We start from the raw sequence: 22,515 nt of genomic DNA, 5'->3' as shown, positions 1-22,515 counted from the left end.
ATTCATCGACAAAAAATTTATTGACTTATTTAAAGTTAGAACATCCTTGGCAGAATTCCTTGCTACGCCACTTTCTCCCCTCTCAGTTCTTCTTCTTATCAAATAAACCCACCATGACTTTTCATATCTCTTCTCGTTGATTAGTTTTTAGCTTTTTGCATATTTTTTGTCTGAGAAATTGTGATTAGATTCAGATATTAAAGCTTTTGTTAGCTCCCCTAAACCATTAAAGCTTGGCTCAAGCTTTTGCATAGAAGATTATATTTTTTTGCAAAGAAGCTTAGCTTGAGTTTTTGCGGTGGCGAAATTAAATTTTCCGGACAGGTGAAATTTTTTGAAAAATTTCTCAACCATTAAAGCTTAGCTCAAGCTTTTGCACATAAGCACATTCTTTAATTTTGTTAACGGGTGAATTTTCAAATACTGAATCGTAAAGTTATTAATCTTCTTCTCTAGGAAATGTACTTTCTACCTTAATATTACAACCTCATTGCTTCAATTGTGGGAGTAGGAATGGCACAAATAGAAAATTGAAACAAGGTGATGGCAGTTAATTGTGATTGGACTCTTACCAAAGAGAAATGAAAAACGAGGCGAATCTGGGTTCAAAATTTCTGATTCTATTTTAGTGGAAAAGATGGTTTTGTGGGTGTTTTTCTAGTAATTTTTGTTAGTTAATAGTGGCTTTATCTTTAAGTGAAAGGTGTGAGAAGAGGCTATGGTGGTTGATGGTGAAGAGAGGAAGAAGACGGCAGCCATGGTGGTTTAGATGGGGAAGATGAGGGGTATAGTTGTAATTTTAAGTGTTTTATTTTATAATAAAAATAATAATACATGCCAAGACTTTATTGGTGTGTGATATTACACATGTTCTCTAGAAAGGTTGAGTGCATAAGGTTATTTTTATCCGCAAAAAATGCGTAACAAGGATTTGGTCCACAGTTTAGGGATAACTTATGTAATTTGCTTAATTTATATAATTTTATTTAGCCAAAATGAATAGGGTGAAGATGAGTCATAAGTGCAACCCCCCAAAAAAAAAAACAATAAAATAAAAAATTCAAAACTACTTGTTTGCGTTTTTGTTAAACTATACAAATGAGTAGATAAAACATAATACATTGAACAGGTTAATTATGTTTACAATCAAATAGTTTTGATTATCTTTTTTTCCCCTACATTCTTGGCAAAATTCTTTTGTGGATTGATTTGAGCTAGCAATATAACCCAAGTTGACCAACCTTTTTGATATATTGACTTGACTTACACTCATTTTAACATTTACATCAAAGCGAATGTGAAGAAAAAAAGATTAATCTCATATTAAAGTCAGATTTTAATGGGGATATCACAATTATTCTATGTGGTGGGGTGCCCACGTGACTCGTGATGAGGTTTGATTATTCCAAGTCGAAATTGCGGTCTTCACATTGTCGACCCAACCTTTTCGATCAAATTACACAGACATCGTCCAATACCAATGGTAGAGAGATTAACTCCTACCTAAATACTGATAGGTTCTTTTTTTTGCCTCTTTTTCTGGACAAGAGTTTCCACTGGATCTAACCCATCGGTATACAAGTTACTTTACAGTCCCTGGAGAGTTCTGGTGCAATATATAATAAAATTCAATTGATTACCAGTAATTACAAGTGCATACTCTTTCCACGACTAAAATCACAATCACTCTTCACAAGCACGTGTACATGACAGTGTTGGAATCTTCATTAATATACAAGAAGGAAATCAAAGATGTGCAATTTTTACAGGATATTCGAAAAAGATACACGTTAATCAAGCCAGATAGCATACCGATTGGTCACATCTCGTGAGTCAAGTCTTCGACAGACCAAATATGAGGACAAAAGTAGCAAGAACAGCCTGCAATGTGCAATTTATTACATTGTATTAAGCTAGAAGGTGATCATTGTTAGGTGCTTGCCATTTCACTGACAACATCTTAAGATAACATTTTAATTGATCATCAAAGATTAAGAAAAGAAGAGGAAAAAATTGCTCCTCTTCGCCTCAGTAGATAGAAAAGGCGTATTTAGTTTTCAGCTTAAAATCAAACCCCCCATTATCAAACCTGCTCACCCAGCATGACACAAATTTATAACTAATATAACGAAAACTGAAACAATTGCCTAAGAGAAAAAGAACACTTACCGCAATGGTGCATGTAATATATCCTGGTTTCTCTCTAGGATCAATTTGTGCACAAAGCAGGACAAAAGCACCAAGATACCAAGGGATTCCAGCGAGAAAGAAACCAATTATGAACCTTCAAAAATGAAACCAAAGTAAAAGAGAGAGCTCATTAATCATTATTATCCTGTGAGACAGCCTTAGTAATACACATAAGGTCAAACTGCAGGGTCATAGGGACCAAAATAAACTATGTTAATTAACTGACCAAGTAAGACAAGCTCTTTATCCTAACATCCACTCAACAATGTTCGCTAAACGTAAATGGATCTAGTATAACAACTGTCAAGAAATCGAAATCTGAATAAAAAGTTCAACAGAAGCTCTTGTATCATTCATCATTTTGAAACTATAGGTCCAATGGCTTGTTCTTTATCTCTACTGTGAATGATATCAGTATAAATATGTTGTAGAAATTTTATGTTTCCTCCTTCCTAGAGTATGAGAAGTTTCGTCAAAAAGCTCCTTGCTAGAGAATGAAAGAAACAAGAAACTGCAGGAGCTCCCCCCCTTTCTTTTTTGAGTTTTTCCAACCAATAAAGAACAAGGAGAAACCTCAGAGGGGAAATTAAAGATTATATCAAGCATCATTGAAGCTTCAAGCCACTATATGGAATGAATTAATCAATTCACCTTTTGTTTTAATGATTCTTTTCAAGATGCAGTTATTTGTTATTTCTCCCCTGAACATGTTTTGGATGAGAATATGAAACATCAAGATTACGAAGTTTCCAGCATGCTTTCAAGGAACAGTCGTGACTTTACTTTCAATACACATATATAAGACCACCATGCAGTTTATAAGAAACACAATTGGTGTATCCACTTGTGGGAAAGTAGATCGCAGAAGGAGAAAATACAATGATGGAGCAGAGGGATAGAGAAGATAGACCAGTGGCAAAGCTAGGAATTTCTCCAAGGGTGTTCAAACTTGAAAGAAGTCAAAAACAATTCCCGACAAAGGGTGTTCAATATATGTTATATACTTCTAAAATCTTATATTTTACCTACATATACAGTGTAATTTTCCGATGAGGGGTGGTCAATTGACCACTCTTACAAGACTGTAGCTTCGCCCGTGAGATAGACCATAGCCGTCAGAGGCGGATCTAGAATTTCACTCTATGCGTTCAACTTTTAAGTTTTTAAGCATTGAATCCATTATAGGTGTAGCTTCCATACACATAAAAGCAACCATAGACTAAAAGTAATAACCAGGAACTGTGTCGGATTTAAACTTGAAACTTGAGTGTGGAAGATAAGCGGGAAGTACCATAAGTTGCTAAAAACACAAAGCAAAAACTATTCAACTTGAAATATGACTAATGATTTGCAAGAGAAAGGATAACGGGGAACTTACAGGAACCAGCCAAGACCAATACCACAGCAAGGAAGGCGATGCTCTCTTTCAGGTCTTCCCTCAGGATCAGGAACAGTATAACCTAAAATATCAAGAGTAGTAGCATAAAATATCAAATCAAACTAGTCCATACTTCAGGTAAACATATAATATTGATGATCCAAATGAGCGAACTCACTAATAGTCTCAGTGTGCTCTAGAAGTATAAGACATTCATACTGCAGTGCCAGAGTGCCTTAAAAAATATACTCCCTCCGTCCCAATACTGTGTTTGACTGGGCACAGAATTTAAGAAAAAAAAGAAAACTTTTGAAACTTGTCGTCAAAAATGAGTCATAGATATTTGTTTAGCTATAAAACTTCTCATTAAAGGTAAAATGGACATTTTAAAGTTGAATTGTTACTAAATATAGAAAGGTGTCATTTCTTTCTATGGCTGACTAAAAGGAAAGAGTGTCAAATAAATTGAAGTGGGGACAGTAATAGTCGCACAGTGCCTTAATTCTGATTAGCCATCCAATTTTTCCTACTAAATACAACTGATTCTTTGCTTAAACGATAGAGTCAACAATAGTCCAATATATAAAGTAACAATCCTCCAAGATTAATACCTCGAAATAGGTTATATATTAAGTTTAGCATTTTTATTACTGAGTTGGTTTTTTCCAGCCAACCAATCAACTATCAAATTAGTCGGGGTCAATCCATTATCAATCAATCAGCTATACCTCAATCCTAAACTAGTTGAGTTCAGAGGCTGAGTCGGCATTCCAACTTTGTGGGTTCTGACTTTTAGAACGACGACTTCAAGTGCTAATAATTGAGTTCTAAATTTATTATTTGTACATAATCAATGAATTTTCTTAACACAAATACACAGTTTGAGCAAAAGCTACTGGGTTCGGGCGAACCCATAATCGAGCTTCTAACTGCGCCCCTGGTTGGGTTCGAGATATAAATCTTTGAGATATTAATCCGTTTCTACAAGAATTCATCATAATTTCACTATTGTTACCAACCTACTACAAGATTCTTATCGACAAAATAAAGTCAAACCATCCATAATCACTGAAAAACGCAACAGCAATTCACGAAAATCATGAATATCAAGTATTTCAGGTGAATTTTTTCGGCATCTGAGTAATTAATTGCAGTAACTATTAAAATCATGAACACAGTATAGGAGCAGAGGGTGAGAGAAGAACCTGGAACGGCCTGATAACCATGAGCATAATATTCAGGTGATGATGCGGTGGCGCCAGGCGGAGGGACTGGCTGAGGAAAACCGATCACCAGTTGAGGTTGAAAAGTTCCATATGCGGCGGGAGGAGGCGGTGGTTGGTCTCCTTCATGGTGGTGGGGTAGGAAGTGGTGGTGATGGTGATGACTGTCCTTGCCGTCTTCACTCATATTTAAATTCCAATAATTGAATTCAGAAATTAGTTGTCTGAGTTTTCAAGAAAGTAGAAGTTGAACTTGTAGTTGTGGGAATTTACAGGGAGTTAAGTGAGGAGGAACAGGTTTTGACTTTGGAATTTGGATTAATTTCTGTGTTTGCTTACTTGGTGACCTGGTATTCGTCTGTGCTGGTGTAATAATTGACTAATCATGGCCCTCCACGTTCACATGTGCAACTCCATCTCGAATAATGAAAAAGAATAAAAAGAAACAAGAAAGTCACAGGGGACGTTTAGATAAGTGTATTTTTTTCCAACACGTTTTGGTAAGTATTTTTTCCTTGCAGATAGCAAAAGTAGAATTTTTGGTGTTCAAAAATATTGTTGCTGAAAAAAGATGTTCTTCTTATTTGGGCAAAATTCATTTTACTTTATAATTATTATTAATTTTTACTACTCAAATTCATTGAAACAACGTCGTAACTTGTTAACATTATTATCAATCTTTGGTAAAAAAATTTATAGAAAATATTTTTCACTCTCCAATCAATTATTTTCAGAAACATTTTTCGAAAAAAATATCTTTCATCCTACCATACACACATGTACCTAGACATTTTTAACCTCAGGTATCCTTAGATGCACAAGATAAAATATGTTTTGATGCTGTTAAAGTGCACATCTTCAAGATGGCCCCTGCAATCTTTTTCCATCTATTTGAGCTTTTCAGTAATGTACTTTTACTAATTTAGGCGCACTTCATTTGGCCTGGGTATGTAGCATATACGTGACGGGTTCAACTGAACCTATAACTTTCGACGCGTCACATAAATTTATGTGCAATATATACAAACATTTCAACAAATAGTAGATTTGAACCCATAGCTTTAAAAATATAATGAGTTCAATGCTAAAAATCTTAAATGCTGCACCCATAAAGTTTAAATCCATTTGGCATTGCACCATGAAGTGTGAGTACAGTGGTAACCCCTTGCTCTGCTTCTGCTACAATTCTTTGCCGAAATTGTGAAAGTACCTTTAACACCTTACACTATATGCACATTGTCATTCAACTCCTGAAAAATCGTCTTTAGTACTTGAGTTGTCATGTTATAACCTATAGATATAAGTGAGCTTGTGGTCTAAAGATTGCATAAAAAAATAGAAAACTTTTGACAGAATAGGCAGTAGCATGTTTAGTCATCTATCTGCTGTCGTAATGCAAGAAAATCTTTCAGCCAAATGATTTAACTATAACTTTGGAGCAACCAACTAAGAAGAAGAGGATGTAAAAAAAAGATCATTATGAAGTTATAAACACTCAAGATTCATATTATCTAAAGAAAGCTTTTGGAAACTCATATATTGGATGAACCATTATTCAACATTATTCAATAGTATAGTTCATTTACACTTCGAAATGTGTATACCCTGCTCTCTATTTACAGCCTCTGGTACCATGAAAGGATCAAATCAAAGACAAGATTTCAAGTCTCTTGCAATCCACAAACCATGTTAGATGGAACCGCTACGTCCATCATTTTTGGATATGACAAATTCAAATCTGCTCAAAAAAGTGCCCTCATTAGCAACTAAAGATAAAAAGCAATCGAGAGGGAAAAAGGAAAGAATTTGAATGGCTTACTCACTTTGCATGATGTTTTTGAATGTTTCCTGCAAACATTGTTTTTTTAGTAAATATGAGTAGCAAGAACTGAACAAGGTTTTCTTAGAAAAAGAAAGATAAAATAACTTTAAATACAGTTAGAACAATGGACACATATAGTTAGAACTTTAGGTAACTACAGTTAGCTCAATGATGCAAATGGAAATTAAATAGATTCCTTTTCGCGAAGCGATGTGACTACAGTCAGCAAGTTTCCCCACTCTTTAACCACAAAGGCGAAGCTTAGCCTTCTAAAACTAGAGTAAAAACTACTAGTGGAGAAGTACCTTATCTTTTGAAAGGCGTGGATTGTACAGCATCTCCTCCCCCACTGCGCTGACCTGAAAATGAAATGCACCAGCGTAAACAAGTTGAAATATGCAACACTAGAAACGGCAAAAACGATGATAGGTGTATCCTTACGGTGAATCCCTTGTAGTCATGAGCCGGATACACCAATGTGTCTTTGGGCAATGTGAAAATCTGCTATCACAAAGCGATGATGATCAGCAATAGTAGGGATAAGAAAAGAATGGATTCAACATTACATTTGTTATATTTTTCTTTTACAGGTAACAATATGCATAAATGTACAAGCTCTATTTCCTTGCCTGTGAATGAACAGAATCATATAATTTGTCTGAACTTCCGCCCTGCAATTAAGTAGGAAAATATGAGTAAACTTTGATACTAAAAGACAGAAAAACCCATTTCATTTCCTGAGGCCCACCTCAAACTACTAACAAGTAAAGACCACCATTTTTTGAGCACAATGATGATAATTGCTTTAAGCAATTTCCAGGATTTCAGAGGAAGGACCCTGGCAACCTCGGCCAATTAAAGATTGAAATTTGTGTAACAAAGTTTTTTGGTTTAACTATGTATATCTGACGACATCCAAGACCAGGATATTCTAAATTTGGTAACATAATAATTGTTCTTGAATTAGTGAAGTAGTTTGGATGACATCTTTGTCTTAAATTTTCAGCAAGGGATATAAAATCCAAATATAATGTTACAGACAATGTCATTCAATAGTTTTCTTTGCCAAATAGAGCATTAACCCCATCCCTTAGATATTATAAAATCCATATATAATGTTTACAGGCAACTACTTTATCAATAGTTTTCTTCACATAATCCTTCCTTTCCTGGTCCCAAACAGAGCATTAAGCCTACCCCTCAAGAACATTCTCGATCTTAGAGCATCATTTACATTTTGTAAGCTAGAAACTGATCAATATCTTAGGTATTTAAGGAGCGCATTTAAATGTGCTGGAGCAGACGCTCTCAATTTTCTTTTGGCCCAAGGTCCAGCAGAATTTAGCTAAAATGACATACTGCAGCAAGAAGATGTACCTGAAAGTCTGTCCGTCCACATCCCCGTATCAAAAGAGCATCACCAGTAAATGCCATCCTTGGCTGAGGCTGATTGGGTCCATCTCCTGTAACATAGGTGACACAGCCCAATGTATGACCAGGAGTTGCACGAACCTGTATTGTAATGTATCAGGATGTAACTCAAAGATAGAAAGTAAATATCAGCCAGAAATTTGAGCTACAGCCAGATATTCGTTAAATTTTTGGTAGGCATTCGTCTTGTATCCCTTGTCCTATTTTATTTGGTCCCATAGAACTGTTGAAGAATCTTACCAGCCACTAGGCTGACTAAATTGGAAAAATACTAAAGCAGTTTCATCTTTTCTAAAATAGAATCACATGGTCAACTGATAGCATTGTCATGTGTTTGCGAGTCGCTTAGATGTTTATGACATGACATGTCAGAATCGTACTAAATTTTCTCCCAACGGGAGCTTCATAGAACCATTCAATTCATCGTTATGATTTTCGACCTTTACAACCATTTGAACAAAATCTAAACTTAAGTATCCTTTATATGCACATTTATCACCAAAAGAAGTACTACTATCTTATATGCAAAAACATATGTCTGCATACCTCCAGAAAAATATCACCAAAATAGATTTTATCACCAGGTTCAACAAAAAGATCGGCTTTTGCATTGCTTGCTTTGGAAATGATTGATTTTACATCAGGCACCTTAGTCTGCAAGAATGAAAACAATAATGAAGCACCAGAAAATAGGGTGGGTGATAAAAGTATCAAGAAGAAATTGTTGGTAATCAGTTATCATATTCGAAGAAAATAAATCGGACCTTAATCAAGCCGGTGCCAGTAACATGATCGGCATGTACATGCGTGTTTATAGCATATATAAGATTCAAACCTAATTCTTTAACAAGTGCAAGATCACGATCCACTGTTTTGTCCACCGGGTCGATCAGCTGCAGTTGTATTACTTACATCAGTTAATTCTGAATGGATAAATTTAACATAACGCACCACGCAGAAAATGAGAGGTAAGTTACAAAATCTGAAATGAAGAAACAAACGATTCTTTATTCCTCAATTCAAAAGACAGGTCTTGCTAATAAAAAGTTTAACTGAGAGCAGAAGTTGATGAATAAATCTAATTGTAGAAAACTAAAAAATTAAATGGATGTCGAGCTCGATGATGCATTTATGGCAACAGTCACCTTAACAGAAGATACTAGTTGCCAACAGATAAGCTCCTACCATCTATGCTATCTTCCTGTTTATCTTTTCAATTGATTATATTCGGATTTGAACTCGATTATCTATATATGAGGTGATTCCAAATATAAGCAAATTATGTATTAAGTTGGCTAATCCTGATATAAGCTAGCATAAATACCAAAATAGTATAGTTAGTTATCTCCCCCTTCCTCTTGTCTCAGGCAAGTGAATTCACAGTTATTTACATCAAAAGGGCACATATGCTTAGCATTATCGGTAGTTAAAGGATGGAAAACAGAATACAGAGTGCTCACCTATAATCGACTCATAACTTCAAGGTTTCTCCGCTAAATAGTGATTCTCTATCTCACAGTTGCTTTCCTTCATCTTGTTTTTAAACCAAAAGCTAGACTTCATAAATACTGAGTATACACCATTCACTTATTTCACATAAAACACGTTTAAAATGACTAATGCATGAAATTCCAAATGTTTATCTAGCGATCAATATGGAAAAGAATATCCTTGTACCTTAGTTTCTTTCTTCGACTATGTTTCTTTTTATCCCCCCATACCTTGAAGGAATCAATAGTGGTTCCCTACTTAGCCACTTATGCCAATGTGACCAGAGGCGCAATATAATCAATGGATTCAACTGAATCACTACTTTCGACACATACATATGTGAAATATCACTAAAGTTTCTTACAAATATTAAATTCTGAACTCATAATTTTGAAAGTGTAAATGGGTTTAGATATAAGAACCTAAAGGTTGAACGCGTTCCGAATTTGACTGGAACCCACGACTCATAAATTGGAGGCAGAGGCGTAGCATTGAGCCGAACCTCATTCTTTCCATTATATTTTGCTACCGATTCCAACAGTTTACTCGTGTAGTTTCATACTAACAAAGATCGTAAAAGACAAAAAGAGCTGCAATCTTTCGTAAGAGCTCTTGTTTATTCCATATTTTGACCACTAGAGCAACACAGAATTACTACAGTAAAAGACACAACTGATAAATAAAAACGTCCTATCTCTAACAAGATAAGACGGTCACATACTTCAACATGATATCACATCAAGTAAAGGTCGTTCAAGTCTCACATCACCCGTTATCAAAAGAAGTTTTCACGTGATTAGCTCATAAGAAGGAATCGAGTGTGTATTGAAGATATAACTAAATTTAAAAAATAGTGTATTAGCTTAACATTTCAGATGAGATGGTAATACAGTTCAACAATACGCTAATCACAACCCATGAAAACCCCATCAATCAAGATTGAAAAGAGAAGTTCAATATGAACAAAAAAAGCTGAGTTGCATAATTTTACCAGTGCTGGTTTTTCAGGATGCAAAGCATCAGCAAGAAGGTAAGTATAGGTAGACGACTCCTTCTCAAATAACTGACGGAAAAGCAGTTTAGAAGGCGTGCTTTGTGCTGAAGACGACGTCATTTTTAGTGAAAATGTAAAAGGAAGAAAGCTATGAGGTTTTGGCAAGAAAATAGAGAAGTTATAAGAAGAAGGTGATGATGTAGAGAAACGAAAACAGCGGAAACTCAGCATCATTATTAAATGGTTATGATTGTATATGCATCAAATGTCAAGATTCCAAAACCAAAGAAGAAGTTGTGACTTGTGACCAATTCCAATAGAATTTTCCAATTGAGAATGATTTCCATTAATGGAGGTCATACGTGCTTTACCCGAAAGTTGATGCCACTTTCAACGAATCAAGGGGCGTTGGCGGTAAAAGCGTCCACTTGTAAACTTCCTATACACCGCACTATATGACCCAAGTGTCTAGAAGCTTTGCGCCTTAATTGATTTTTTTTTTTTTGTGGCTATTTTTCACGCATATAAAAGAATTTAACTTTTAGTATTAATTTATTTATTGCAAATATAACAAATAATCCTAGGTTCTTTACTCCAAAGACAACTTTGTAAAAAAAATAAAAAATAATTCCTTCTTAATATTTAAAAAAATCAAATATTGACCAAAAAAATTCAATTAAAGGGAACATAAAGAGTAAAGATTATCCTTTAAGTTGTCTCCCAATTGATTACTATAACCAAAGACCCTTCTATCTCAAAATAGGAAAGTTATTTTTCTCTAACTAGTGGCCTAAAGTCAAACCTTAAAAAAAAGTTTTAACTGTAATTAAAATTTTTTTATATATTTTTATTTGATTTTTTTTCTTTTCTTTTTATTGTATAAACATATCTTCATGTACTTGCTAGCTCCCACCATCAAAAGGTACGTGGCAACTTTACTCATCAAAGTTTCTGTAATATCTTTATCAAAAACATCCACCATTAAGATAATATTTTTATAAGTTCTTATCATCTAATATCTCAATTTGTACCATTATTTACAATACGAATTTAACAAACTGAGATCATTAGTTAATAAGAACTTATAAACATTATCTTAATTGTCAAAATTAACTTTGCACATGAGACAATCCCAACCCGGCCAGTTAGTTAGATAAGTTTGGACTAGAATCTTTTCAGCCCTTTAATTTGGAACTAGGACCGAATGTTGGTCGGTTAAGAACTCACATATCCAGAAGATGAAAGTAGCAGAGATGAGGATGTTGAGGTGGATGTGCGAGCATAGTAAGATGGATAAGATTAGGAATGAAGTTATTCGGGAGAAGGTGGGCGTAGCCCCCGTGGAGGACAAGATGAGGGAAGCAAGACTCAGATGGTTCGGGCACATTCAGAGGAGGAGCATTGATGTTCCGGTGAGGAGATATGAGCGACTAGCTGTGGTGGACACGAGGAGAGGTATAGGACGGCCCAAGAAGTATTGGGGAGAGGTGATCAGACAGGACATGGCACGACTTAGGATTACTGAGGACATGACCCTTGACAGGGAACTGTGGAGGTCGAGCATTAAGGTTATAGGTTAGGAGGTAGTTGTAAATATTTCTGCGGTGCATCAGAGTGAGACTTGCCAGTTAGGATTTAGTCTTAGGATGTTAGTGGTTTCTACTGATGTCGGTCTTTACCTACTGGTTATTGTTGTACTTTCCATCTATTTCGTGTTTTTTTTATATTGCTATTATTTTATTATGATTCTATTGATAGTACTAATATATGGTCTCTTGTCGTCTTCTTGAGCTGAGAGTCTCCTGGAAACAACCTCTCTATCTCTCAGGATAGAGGTAAGGTCTGCGTACATACTACCCTCTCCAGACCCCACTAGTGAGATTACCATGGCGGTTGTTGTTGACTTAATAATACAAAAGTTGAGAACCTCATAATAAAACTTTTGAGTAGAGATGTTGTAGAGAGTTTTATGTTATGTTCCTAAGATTTAGATTGGTTCGTTGACTGTATAAAAAAAGAGACAGCTAAGCACAACAAACTGCAGAATATGAGTATGATTTAACACCACCAAAGGATGTGGTGCAGTGGATGAGATCGCTTTCCCCTTAATCAGAGGTCTCGATTTTGAGCTCTGGGTATGGAAAAATTCTTGGTATGGAGCGTCTCCCCCCGAATGGGGCCCTACGCGGCGCGAATCCGGATATAATCGAGCTTCAATGCGAGTACCGGACACCGGATGAAAACCAAAAAAAAAAGTATGATTTAAAAGTCGATATAAATTTTAAAAAATTAGACGTTTGCTTAACTAACAATGCTGTTTATCGAGATATGATCTGATTTGACTAGTTAAAAAATTGTATAGGTCTGAACATGTGGATTGAAACTAATAATTTTTCTCTTATCAAGATGTCATAATCAAATTAGTGATCTTTTTTCAGTTTTCCACGACTGTTGACTTAATTTGTAACATCTCTTAACTATCAATTGTTTTTTTTTTTTTGAATGAAAAAACCAACAATAAAAAATAAAAAGAACTTTTGTAAGGAAGGTTCTAAGAAACTAATTGAAAAATAAAAATAGTATCAAGATTTGTCATAACTTGAAACAATTTAACAAGATATATAAAATAAAAATAACATCAAATCTTGTTAATGTGTCATGACTTATGAACTATTTAGAGCATGATTTTTTTTACCCCTCCCTAGAAGCTTCCCCGTTATGTTTCCTTGATGACTCAAACTTGCAACCTCAAGGTTGGAGGGTGCTTACTACATAAGCGACCCTCTCTTATCTTTAGAGCATGGTTCAAACTAGTTATTATGGTGAAGATTTTGATCGTCACACATTAGAAAAAAATATCTTTACATAGCCCTCGAAATGGCAAAAGGAAATACGAGTGTCGATGGAGCGATTAGATGACAACCCCACTATTGAAAAAGAAATGTGAATACCAAAATTTCCAAGTTCGCACCCAAATCGAGCTCATGATTAACCTTATTATGTGCAGATCCGAAAAAAAATCTTGTTGTCTATGTGCAAACATAATATTGCCTATATTAAATTGAAGGGTACTATAGACCAAATTTATTAATTTATTAAACTTAAATAAACCCATTTTGCACATTTATCTTAACCGAAGATAGAATCTTTCGTGAAACTTTCCTTTTAATATGCCACTACTAAATACCTGAAAAATCTGGAAGAATTATCCTATACCAGGCCATTTTCATTCATTGATTCTCGGTCAGACAGCTCTATTTTTCATGTACATTTTTTTGAACTACTCTCCAAAAAATTAAAAATCAGAAAGAGAAAGAAAAAAGAGAAATAGATGCATCATGCTCCTCATTATTATTTTTTGATTGAAAAAAAGACAATGATTAACGAATAAAAATAGTAAATCAAATTGGACAAAAATTAAAACTAAGTTATATTTTTACTTGTCCTCTTTGATTTAAAAGTCAAACTCAAGTGTGCAGATGGTAACTTAATAAAATGATAATTAACTTCTATTAGATATATGTTACAATATATGATATTGTAATGTTCTCTACATTGTCAATATTATTAGTATATACTATAATCTATGTATTTTGTTATAGTATTCTTTATGGAATAATTATTTATTAATTTATTTAATATAATAAAATTTGGTTTAAAATAGACTTGTATTTATCTGTGTGTACTTGTACCATATAGCAGATGATTTAGTGTATAGCATTTTAGATTTACATGAAAAATTAAATTATTGATTCTTATAAGTCATAAATTTTATATTCATAATCTAATGATAGAATTGGACAAGCCATTAGAATAATTTTAGCACAAGATTAAATATGTTATGAAATAATATGGAATAAAGTAACACAAGAGGAATTTAGAGGGAGATAATTAATAAACCTTTCTTCATTATGTTATACAAATGAGTAGAAAAGTCTCCTATTTATAATAGAGTTGCTTGGTGACCAAGTAACTAGTCTTGATGGCCAAGTAACCAATCTTGGTGACGAAGTAACTAGACTAGTTTATGACTAACTAACTTGCTCCCAAGTAACTTCATAATGCATGGACATTCATTCTTAATATTATTTATAATACTGCCCCTTGAATTTCCATTAGTATATAATGTGACTCGTTAAAATCTTACTAGGAAAAACCTAGTAAAAAAAATTCTAGTGAAGGAAAAAGAGTATACATGTTCAATGACAAAGATTTTGGATTTTGAAAAATGCAAATAGAAGAATATTTGTACCAGAAAAAATTATACTTACCTCTGACCGGGATAAAACCAGAGAATATGGCAAACACGGATTGAGATCTATTAGATCGCCAAGCTCTTGGTGTGATTCATTTGACCCTAACACTAAATGTGGCATTTAACAGCATTAACGAGAAGACCACTACAGGCCTAGTAAAGGCATTATCAAATATGTACGAGAAGCCATTTGATTCAAATAAAGTCTATTTGATGCATCGATTGTTCAACTTAAATATGACATAAGGTGGATCTGTTACGGAACATATCAATGAGTTTAATATAATATTAACTCAGTTGAGTAACATTTGACGACGAAGTCAGGGCGTTGATTCTACTATCATCTCTACCGGAGAGTTGGTCTAGAACAGTAATTGCAGTTAGCAGTTCATCAGGTAGTACCAAACTCAAATTGGATGATATTAGAGACTTGGTTCTAAGCGAAGATATTCGCCGGAGAGAATCAAGTGATTCCCCATAATCTGCTTTTAATACCGAAAGCAAGGGGAGAAGCAGCCAAAGAGGACAGAGTCATGGTCGTGGCAGATCAAAGTCAAGGAGAAGAGGGAAATCCAAAAATCGCAAAGACATTACTTGTTGGAATTGTGATAAAAAGAGTCACTACAGTAGTCAGTGTAGAGAACCAAAGAAGAAGAATGATGAAAATTCAGCAAATGTAATTGCTGAACAAGTCGGTGATGCACTAATTTGTTTTGCAAACAGTCCAGTCGAATCTTAGATTCTGGACTCAGGTCCATCCTTTCACACTACCACATGCAGAGAATTATTGCATAATTATATTACTGGAAAATTCGGAAGGTTTATCTAGCAAGATGGCGAACCTCTAGATATTGTTGGGAAAGGTGACGTTCATATAAAGATTTCACAAGGGACGCTATGGAAATTACAAAATGCCCGGCATGTTCCTGGCCTCAAGAAAAATCTGATATCTATGGATCAGATTGATAGTGAAGGATACACAACAGTATTCAGTAACAGATCATGGAAAATAACCAAAGGAAATTTGGTTGTGGCACGAGACTACAAGAAAGGAACATTGTATGCAACCGCAATACAGAGAGATACTATAGCAGTAGTTGACCATGGTCGTGACTCAACACTGTGGCACCAGAGGCTTGGGCATATGAGTGAGAAGGGAATGAAGCTGTTAGCATCAAAAAAACGTTTCCAAACCTCAAACATGTTGAATTAGGTTTGTGCGAAGATTGCATTTACGGAAAACAAAAGAGAGTTAGTTTCTCAAAGGTGGGAAGGACGCCAAAGAAAGAGAAGCTGGAACTAGTGCATACAGATGTGTGGAGACCAGCTCCTGTAATTTCTCTAGAAGGCTCATGCTATTTTGTCACCTTCGTTGATGATTCCATGAGAAAGATAGGGTTTATTTTCTGAAAAATAAATCTGATGTGTTTGTTACCTTTTGAAATATGGAAAGCTGAAGTTGAAAATCAGACAAACCTAAAGTTAAAATGTCCGAAGTCTGACAATAGAGGAGAGTATGATAGTCAAGAGTTCAAAGCATTCTACTTTGAGAATGGGATCAGAATGATCAAGATAGTTCCTGGAACACCGGAACAAAATGGCATCGCTGAGAGGATGAACAGAACCCTGAATGAACGAGTCGAAAGTATGAGAATATATTATGTGTTGCCGAAGTATTTTTGGGCTGAGGATGTTAACACGGTAGCTTACCTCATAAATAGGGGACCCTCTGCATCGCTGAATTTTGAAATTCCTGGGGAGGTATGGACAGGAAAGGAGGTAACTCTCTCACATCTGAAATTTTTTTTATTGTGTTGCTTATGTGCATGTAAACTCTAGTGATAGAGATAAGCTTAATCCTAAAGCCAAGAAATATTTCTTTATTGGCTATGGTGATGATAATTTTAGTTATCGATTTTGGGATGATCATAATAGAATTATCTTAAGATATAGGAATGTTACATTCAATGAAAATGTGATGTACATGAACAAGCTTGGAGTAGAACCAACCAACACCAGCAAACAGACATCTGAAAAAATTGAGTTAAAAGAAATCTCAGAAAATGAAGTGGCTAGAGAGATTACAACTAATTCTGAAATTGACGATGCAGAACCATAAGGATAATCTAGATCAGAATCAGAACCAGAACCAATGATAGAATTAGATGGAGAACCACATCTGGAGCCAGGACTTGAATCAAACTTGGGGTTAGTTACTCCTGAACCTACATTGAGGAGTTCGAAAAGAGTCACAAATGCTCCAGATAGGTTAATTCTCTCTCTCTCTCTCTCCCCCTCTCTCCCTCTCTCCATTATTTATTTTTGATTGATGTTGGAGAACCAGAGCATTTTGTTGAAGCAATACATGTGATAAACTCTGATAAGTGAAAGCTAGCCATGAAAGAAGAGATGAATTCTCTTCAAAAGATTAAACATGGATACTTATAGAGTTACCAAAAGGGAAGAAGGCATTGCAGAACAAGTGGGTATACAGGATCAAGGAAGAGCATGACGATAAGAAGAGATACAAAGCACGATCGGTAGTAAAAGGATTTCAGCAGAAGAAAGGAATTGACTACAAAGAGATCTTCTCTCCTGTAGTCAAATTAACTACTATCAAGTTGGTGCTAAGTATCTTAGCTGCAGAAAATTTGCATTTGGAGCAGCTAGATGTTAAAATTGCTTTCTTGCATGGTGACCTTAAAGAAGACATCTACATAAAGCAACCTGAAGGTTTTTGTAATGACTCGACCGATTGTTTTGAGCATTATCACTTCGCTTGGTAGTTTGGGGGCACGAGTAGCTCCGTATGATGTATTAGGACTTATGTGCAAAATTTGGATTCATTCCAAGTTGATTTGATATGTTTCGGCGTGGGTTTTTGGTAGTCGAAAGTTCGAAAGTTCATTAAGTTTAATTTGAGGTGCATTTCGTCGTTTCGATATTGTTATGTGTGTTTTGAGGCCTCGAGTATGCCCGTATTATGATATGGAACTTTTTGGTATGTTTAGGTGGGGTCCCGAGGGGCTTAGGTAAGTTTCGGATAGGTTTGGGTTGTGTTGCGCTCGTTTTTCTTATGTTTCGACGTCGTTTCTTCAAGCATAAATGATACCACATTGAACAAATAAGCTCTGATTTCTGTTTTTATTGAAGCATTAGATCCGTATCATAATTACAGAGCCATAACAAAAAGAATCGTTAAATTTGGACATCGTATGAGGATTTATGGTCATTTTACTAAAAATTGAGTTGCCAGATTTTTCATATTAATTACGAAATTGCCACTGCTGTGTATTTAAAAATCTGCACTATTTCCAAATATTAAAACCAATATATATCCTTCAATATAAGATCATATTGAGTGATTCAAGAGGTTATCTTGATTAGAATTTCACAAGGAATTTTTTGGAGGTATCAAAAGTGAGTTTCAAGATCTTTTGGCACAAGAAACGAGGTAGAACAATGTTAAAACGAGAGTTTTATGCATTTAACATATTTTAAGTAGTGGAGCTCGGAATTGGGCAACTTTTCGAGGCATTTTTCAGCATATGAATTGGGGTAAGTGTTCTCTACTCGATTTTGGTTATATTTCATGAATCTATCTTCGATTTTAATTTTTGGTTGATGAATTTTAAAGAAGAAATTGGGGGTTTTGGCGTAAATTTTCATAATATGAATTTTTGAGTTTTGAACACCGATTCGGAGTCGTATTTGGGTAAAACTAGTATGGTTGAACTCGTAATTGAATGGGTTGACGGAATTTTGTGAGTTTTGTTGGGTTCTGAAGTGCGGGCCCGGGTTGGGCTTTTTGGCCGATTTTGGGCTTTTAATTAAAGATTCGACCTTTTTCGATTGGGATTGGTTCCTTTAGAATTATTTGATGTATTTGAGTTAGTTTTTATTAGTTTCGAGCCATTCGGAGGTCGAAAGGTGCGTGATGGGATTCTTGGAGCATCGATTGGCTTGCTTGGTGGCGGAATTAGCTTGTTTAAGATAAGTAACTCTTCTAAGCTTAGTGCTGAGGGTATGAAACCCGAACTACGTGTTATGTGTATGGTATTGAGGTGACACACATGCTAGGTGAGAGGCGTGTGGGTGTGCACCCTGTGAAATGGGACTCTATTGTTCCTATGGCCCTGTATAGTGGCCCTATTTTGTTGATATTTGTGTTTTCATCATGTGATAAAGTAATTGAGCTGTCAATCATACTAAATATCATGTTTAGGCTTTATACTGATATTGTTTGTACCCATAGTGGTTATTTCTTGTTGTCATCTCACTGATTTTCATTGATATTTTGTACTCAGTCATATTCATGCATTCATATTGTATCTCAGTCTTGGCTGTTATTGTTGATGCATCATATGATTGTTGTCGGGCTAGTTTCATGACATTTTGAGCCCGTGAGTGAGACTGGAGAGAGTGATGACTGCGTGAGGACCGATGAGTGATTTAGTGTGCTAAGTATTGAGCTTAGTAAGAGAAGATGCAAGGCAATGAGATTGAGTACTCTAAGAGTGTGAGTACATGTTTTATCTTTGAGATACATGGCATTCACATGCATACATGACATACAAGCATAGAGATGCATACTTCCTCATGCTATATTGAGCACGTGATTTTTGCCCTATACGAATTACTCCCACCAATTCAAAACAAAATAATTTTTCTCATTGTTTGCAATTTTGTGGATTTTTGTGGTATTTTCTGCATTTGTCTGTGCATGTTATTTTATTTAATTAATGAAAAATAAAAAATATGTTGCATTTGCATTTAGGATTTAACTTTACATTTTCGAATTAAGTAGTAAATTAGTTGTTTTATAAGAATTGGAAAAATCACAAAAAATAGTTTATTTTTGCTTTTTAATTCTTGAATTTTGGTAGTTTTCCTTTAATTTGGTTTTAATTAATAGTAGTAAGTATTGTTTGTAATAATTAATTTTATTAGATAATTTGGAGTAGGAATTAATTTAGATTTATTTTTTTTATTTTAATTTACAAAGAAATTAAAGAGAAAAAAAATAAGAATTGAAAAGGAAAAGGAAATAGAAGAGGAAAAATCTGTTTTGGGCCAAAATCAATTCATTTTCCCCCAGGCCAATTAAAATTCCCAAATACCCGCCCAGACCAGCCCAAAACCCACTCCATACCCGGTCCAGTCCCCCCATCGACCAAACGACCCCGTTTGAAGGCCCCTCGATCTGGACCGTTGATTTTATTTAATCGGACGGTCCGAAAGTAAGGGTCCTTTTAATATTTATATGTCCAAACTCCTACCCCCCCCCATTTCATCTCTCACCTTGCACTCCCAGAGACCCCTTCGTCTCTCTAAATCGCCACCGCCAGCCACCCGCCGGAAATCGCCTACGGCGGCGGCCGGCAACCAATCGATCCCAAAATTACACCCTAGAACTACCTCACTCCCCTCATCTCAAATCCCCACTTTGTTGTCTTCAAATTTCCCCAGAACTCCTCAAATATTAGATCGAGAGTGAACCCTAAAACCCCAGAAAATCAAACCGGCAAGACGATGGAGAATTTAAGGTCGAATTTGACCTTAATCGCATGTTTTCAGTCGAGAACACCCAGTTAGGGTCTATTTCAGCCAAAATTTGAAGAGTCCTCAAAGATCGGTCCAAGTCGGTTGTCCGTTCAATTTGGTAGGTATTCCCGCCTTTTTCTTTTCCATTGTTTGTATTGTTATCTTCTTTTATTTTATTTTTTTCTTTCATTCCGTTTTCTCAAAAATCATCTTTGCATGTTTTTTCTTAGTTCAGTTTTGAAGTTAATTGTTGTTTTCCCTTTTAGGTTGGTTGGATTCATTAGTTTAGTGGTTGCTTAATTTCCTTATTTCTAAATTTTGGGCCGTAGTGGGAGCGTTAGTACAAAAGTCCATCTGATTTCAATACTAGTCTGTTTGTCTGCCCTCTGGACTTCTCTATTTGAATTATTGAAATGGACTTGGGTCCAAAGGAAAGGGGTTAGCCCAGATTTAGAATTGAAACAGTTGGGTCAAAATTGACCCATGACCCGTTTGGGTTCAGGGGTAATTTCAGGGGTTGCAGGGGTTAATTTGGGAAGTGTAGGTAAGGAATCGTTTTTGTAACTGCTTGGGAAGCTTCTTGAAAGTGGTATTGGGGATTGTTTTGAAATTCTAAAAACTACTTAGGGGTATTTGAGCTAATATAAAAATTAAAAAAGGGGCAAATGCAAAACTAGTTCCTAAGGGCTGCCCTAATGCCTTGCCTATAAAGGCATATCTACTTGGCATTTAAGGGGGACTTTTAAAAAAAGAAAAAAATAGAGCATACAAGTCTAAAAATAAAAAACGGCTAAGATTTTGGATAGAAAACTACTGTTCCATTGAATTGGTTTCTATAATTCCTGAGGTTTCAAATTTCTGAAGCATCTCTGATTCACATGGGTTTGAGGATAGTTTAATCTGGTTTTGAAAGCTGATTCTGGGCTAAAAATGAGTTGAATTTTAGATATTGTAAAAACTGCTTTGGGTTTATTGTTTGGAAAACACTATTTTATTGTTGGTTTGAGCTGATTCCTACTGAGTTACTGCTACTGCTGTTTACTGTTGTTGCTGCTTCTTCTGGATCTCTAATTCGATTTCTGATTATGTTTTGTCATACTCAGGTACCTACCTTTGATCTCAAAAATGTAAAGACTGACTCATGTGATGTTTTGAGGAAGAAAATGAAAATTTTTGTTTCATTATAGGTCTCTTTTGTTCACTTTCCCATTTGACTTATTGATTCACTCTCTTATTTTATCATGTTTAGAATAAAGCTATGCTATAAGTAATGAGACTCATGTCAAAATGTAAATGGAATGATATTTAACGCCTGATGATTCCCATTTGTTTTAATTCTTCAGTTTTTTTATTATTGTTAGAAGAGTAGTTGATTCTGTATTCCACAATGCGTTGGTAATTTTAGATTACACAAAACGTTCGTTAGCTACCAAATTAGAATAGTGAAGTTGAGGCATGAATTTAATTGTTATTTCGGATTGATTAATGTTAGTATTAGAAAGGGCTGTTGATTATGATTAAATGCAAAAGGGTCGTCTGTTGTAGTAAGGACTCGATGTCGAGTCCGGGTCCTTAGCCTTGTCCTTCCAGGTTTTGGGCCCATCGAGCTTTGAAGCTTGAAATTATTTGCAAAGATAATTTGTTTGGCTGGGCTGGTCTTTAGGGCCCAGTAACTCATCCGTTGATTATTAGATCATCGTGAGACCGGATTGGATCCGAAGTGCGTGATATAAAAAGAGTTGTAGGAGATCTAGATTTCTTTTAATGTGTGCAAAATATTTTTAAATCCAAAGTTTGGGTCAGGCAACTCAATCCCACAAATCCAAGTTATGAATTGGGCTTACCTTGAGCCCAAAGCTAAAAGGCACTTTTCAAAGGGGTTTGTTCAGTTGCATGTTCGAAGTAGTTTTCCTTTTTAGCATTTGATTCATTAATACGATGTGCTTTAGTAAATTAGCCGGATAGAATCTTTTGGTTAAAAAAATAATTAGAATCCTTCCAACTTCCTTATTTAATTAGTGGATGTGAGCCATGTTAAATAACAAAAATAGTTTATGGCCCTCCGAAATTTTGTTTGAATTCCCTTTTAAAAATAAATTGGGGTGTGTCGCGCCCAACAAAATCTCAAAATGTGTGGCCCTCATTTAATTAATCTTGTTCATTCCTTAGAATTCAAGGCGCGCCGTT

The 22,515-nt window shown here is 35.2% G+C and overlaps 3 protein-coding genes across 3 annotated transcripts; 1 reads left to right on the top strand and 2 right to left on the bottom strand.

Annotated features, from left to right (window-relative positions):
- Positions 1–1,610: 1,610 nt before the first annotated feature.
- Positions 1,611–5,132, bottom strand: LOC104235023 (large ribosomal subunit protein eL20z-like). The gene is made up of 4 exons (XM_009788692.2): positions 4,774–5,132; positions 3,569–3,650; positions 2,170–2,284; positions 1,611–1,881 (listed from the first exon to the last, which is right to left on the bottom strand). Exons 1-4 carry the CDS (start codon positions 4,976–4,978, stop codon positions 1,834–1,836), a joined length of 450 nt encoding a protein of 149 aa, XP_009786994.1. The 5' UTR covers positions 4,979–5,132; the 3' UTR covers positions 1,611–1,833.
- A 1,166-nt stretch (positions 5,133–6,298) lies between these two features.
- Positions 6,299–10,868, bottom strand: LOC104235022 (persulfide dioxygenase ETHE1 homolog, mitochondrial-like). Its single transcript, XM_009788691.2, has 9 exons — positions 10,527–10,868; positions 8,809–8,937; positions 8,591–8,698; positions 7,991–8,125; positions 7,243–7,284; positions 7,055–7,114; positions 6,919–6,972; positions 6,615–6,639; positions 6,299–6,529 (listed from the first exon to the last, which is right to left on the bottom strand). The coding sequence occupies exons 1-9, from the start codon at positions 10,761–10,763 to the stop codon at positions 6,453–6,455; spliced, it is 867 nt and encodes a 288-aa protein (XP_009786993.1). The 5' UTR covers positions 10,764–10,868; the 3' UTR covers positions 6,299–6,452.
- An 899-nt stretch (positions 10,869–11,767) lies between these two features.
- On the top strand, positions 11,768–12,109 carry LOC138870452 (uncharacterized). The gene has a single exon (XM_070148256.1). The coding sequence runs from the start codon at positions 11,768–11,770 to the stop codon at positions 12,107–12,109; it is 342 nt and encodes a 113-aa protein (XP_070004357.1).
- The last annotated feature ends 10,406 nt before the right edge of the window (positions 12,110–22,515 follow it).

This window comes from Nicotiana sylvestris, chromosome 6 (genome assembly GCF_000393655.2).
Source record: "Nicotiana sylvestris chromosome 6, ASM39365v2, whole genome shotgun sequence".
In the NCBI taxonomy this organism is placed as follows: Eukaryota; Viridiplantae; Streptophyta; class Magnoliopsida; order Solanales; family Solanaceae; genus Nicotiana; species Nicotiana sylvestris.
The sequence above is the reverse complement of the archived record's forward strand: the minus strand, read 5'-3'. Positions and strand labels throughout refer to the sequence as shown.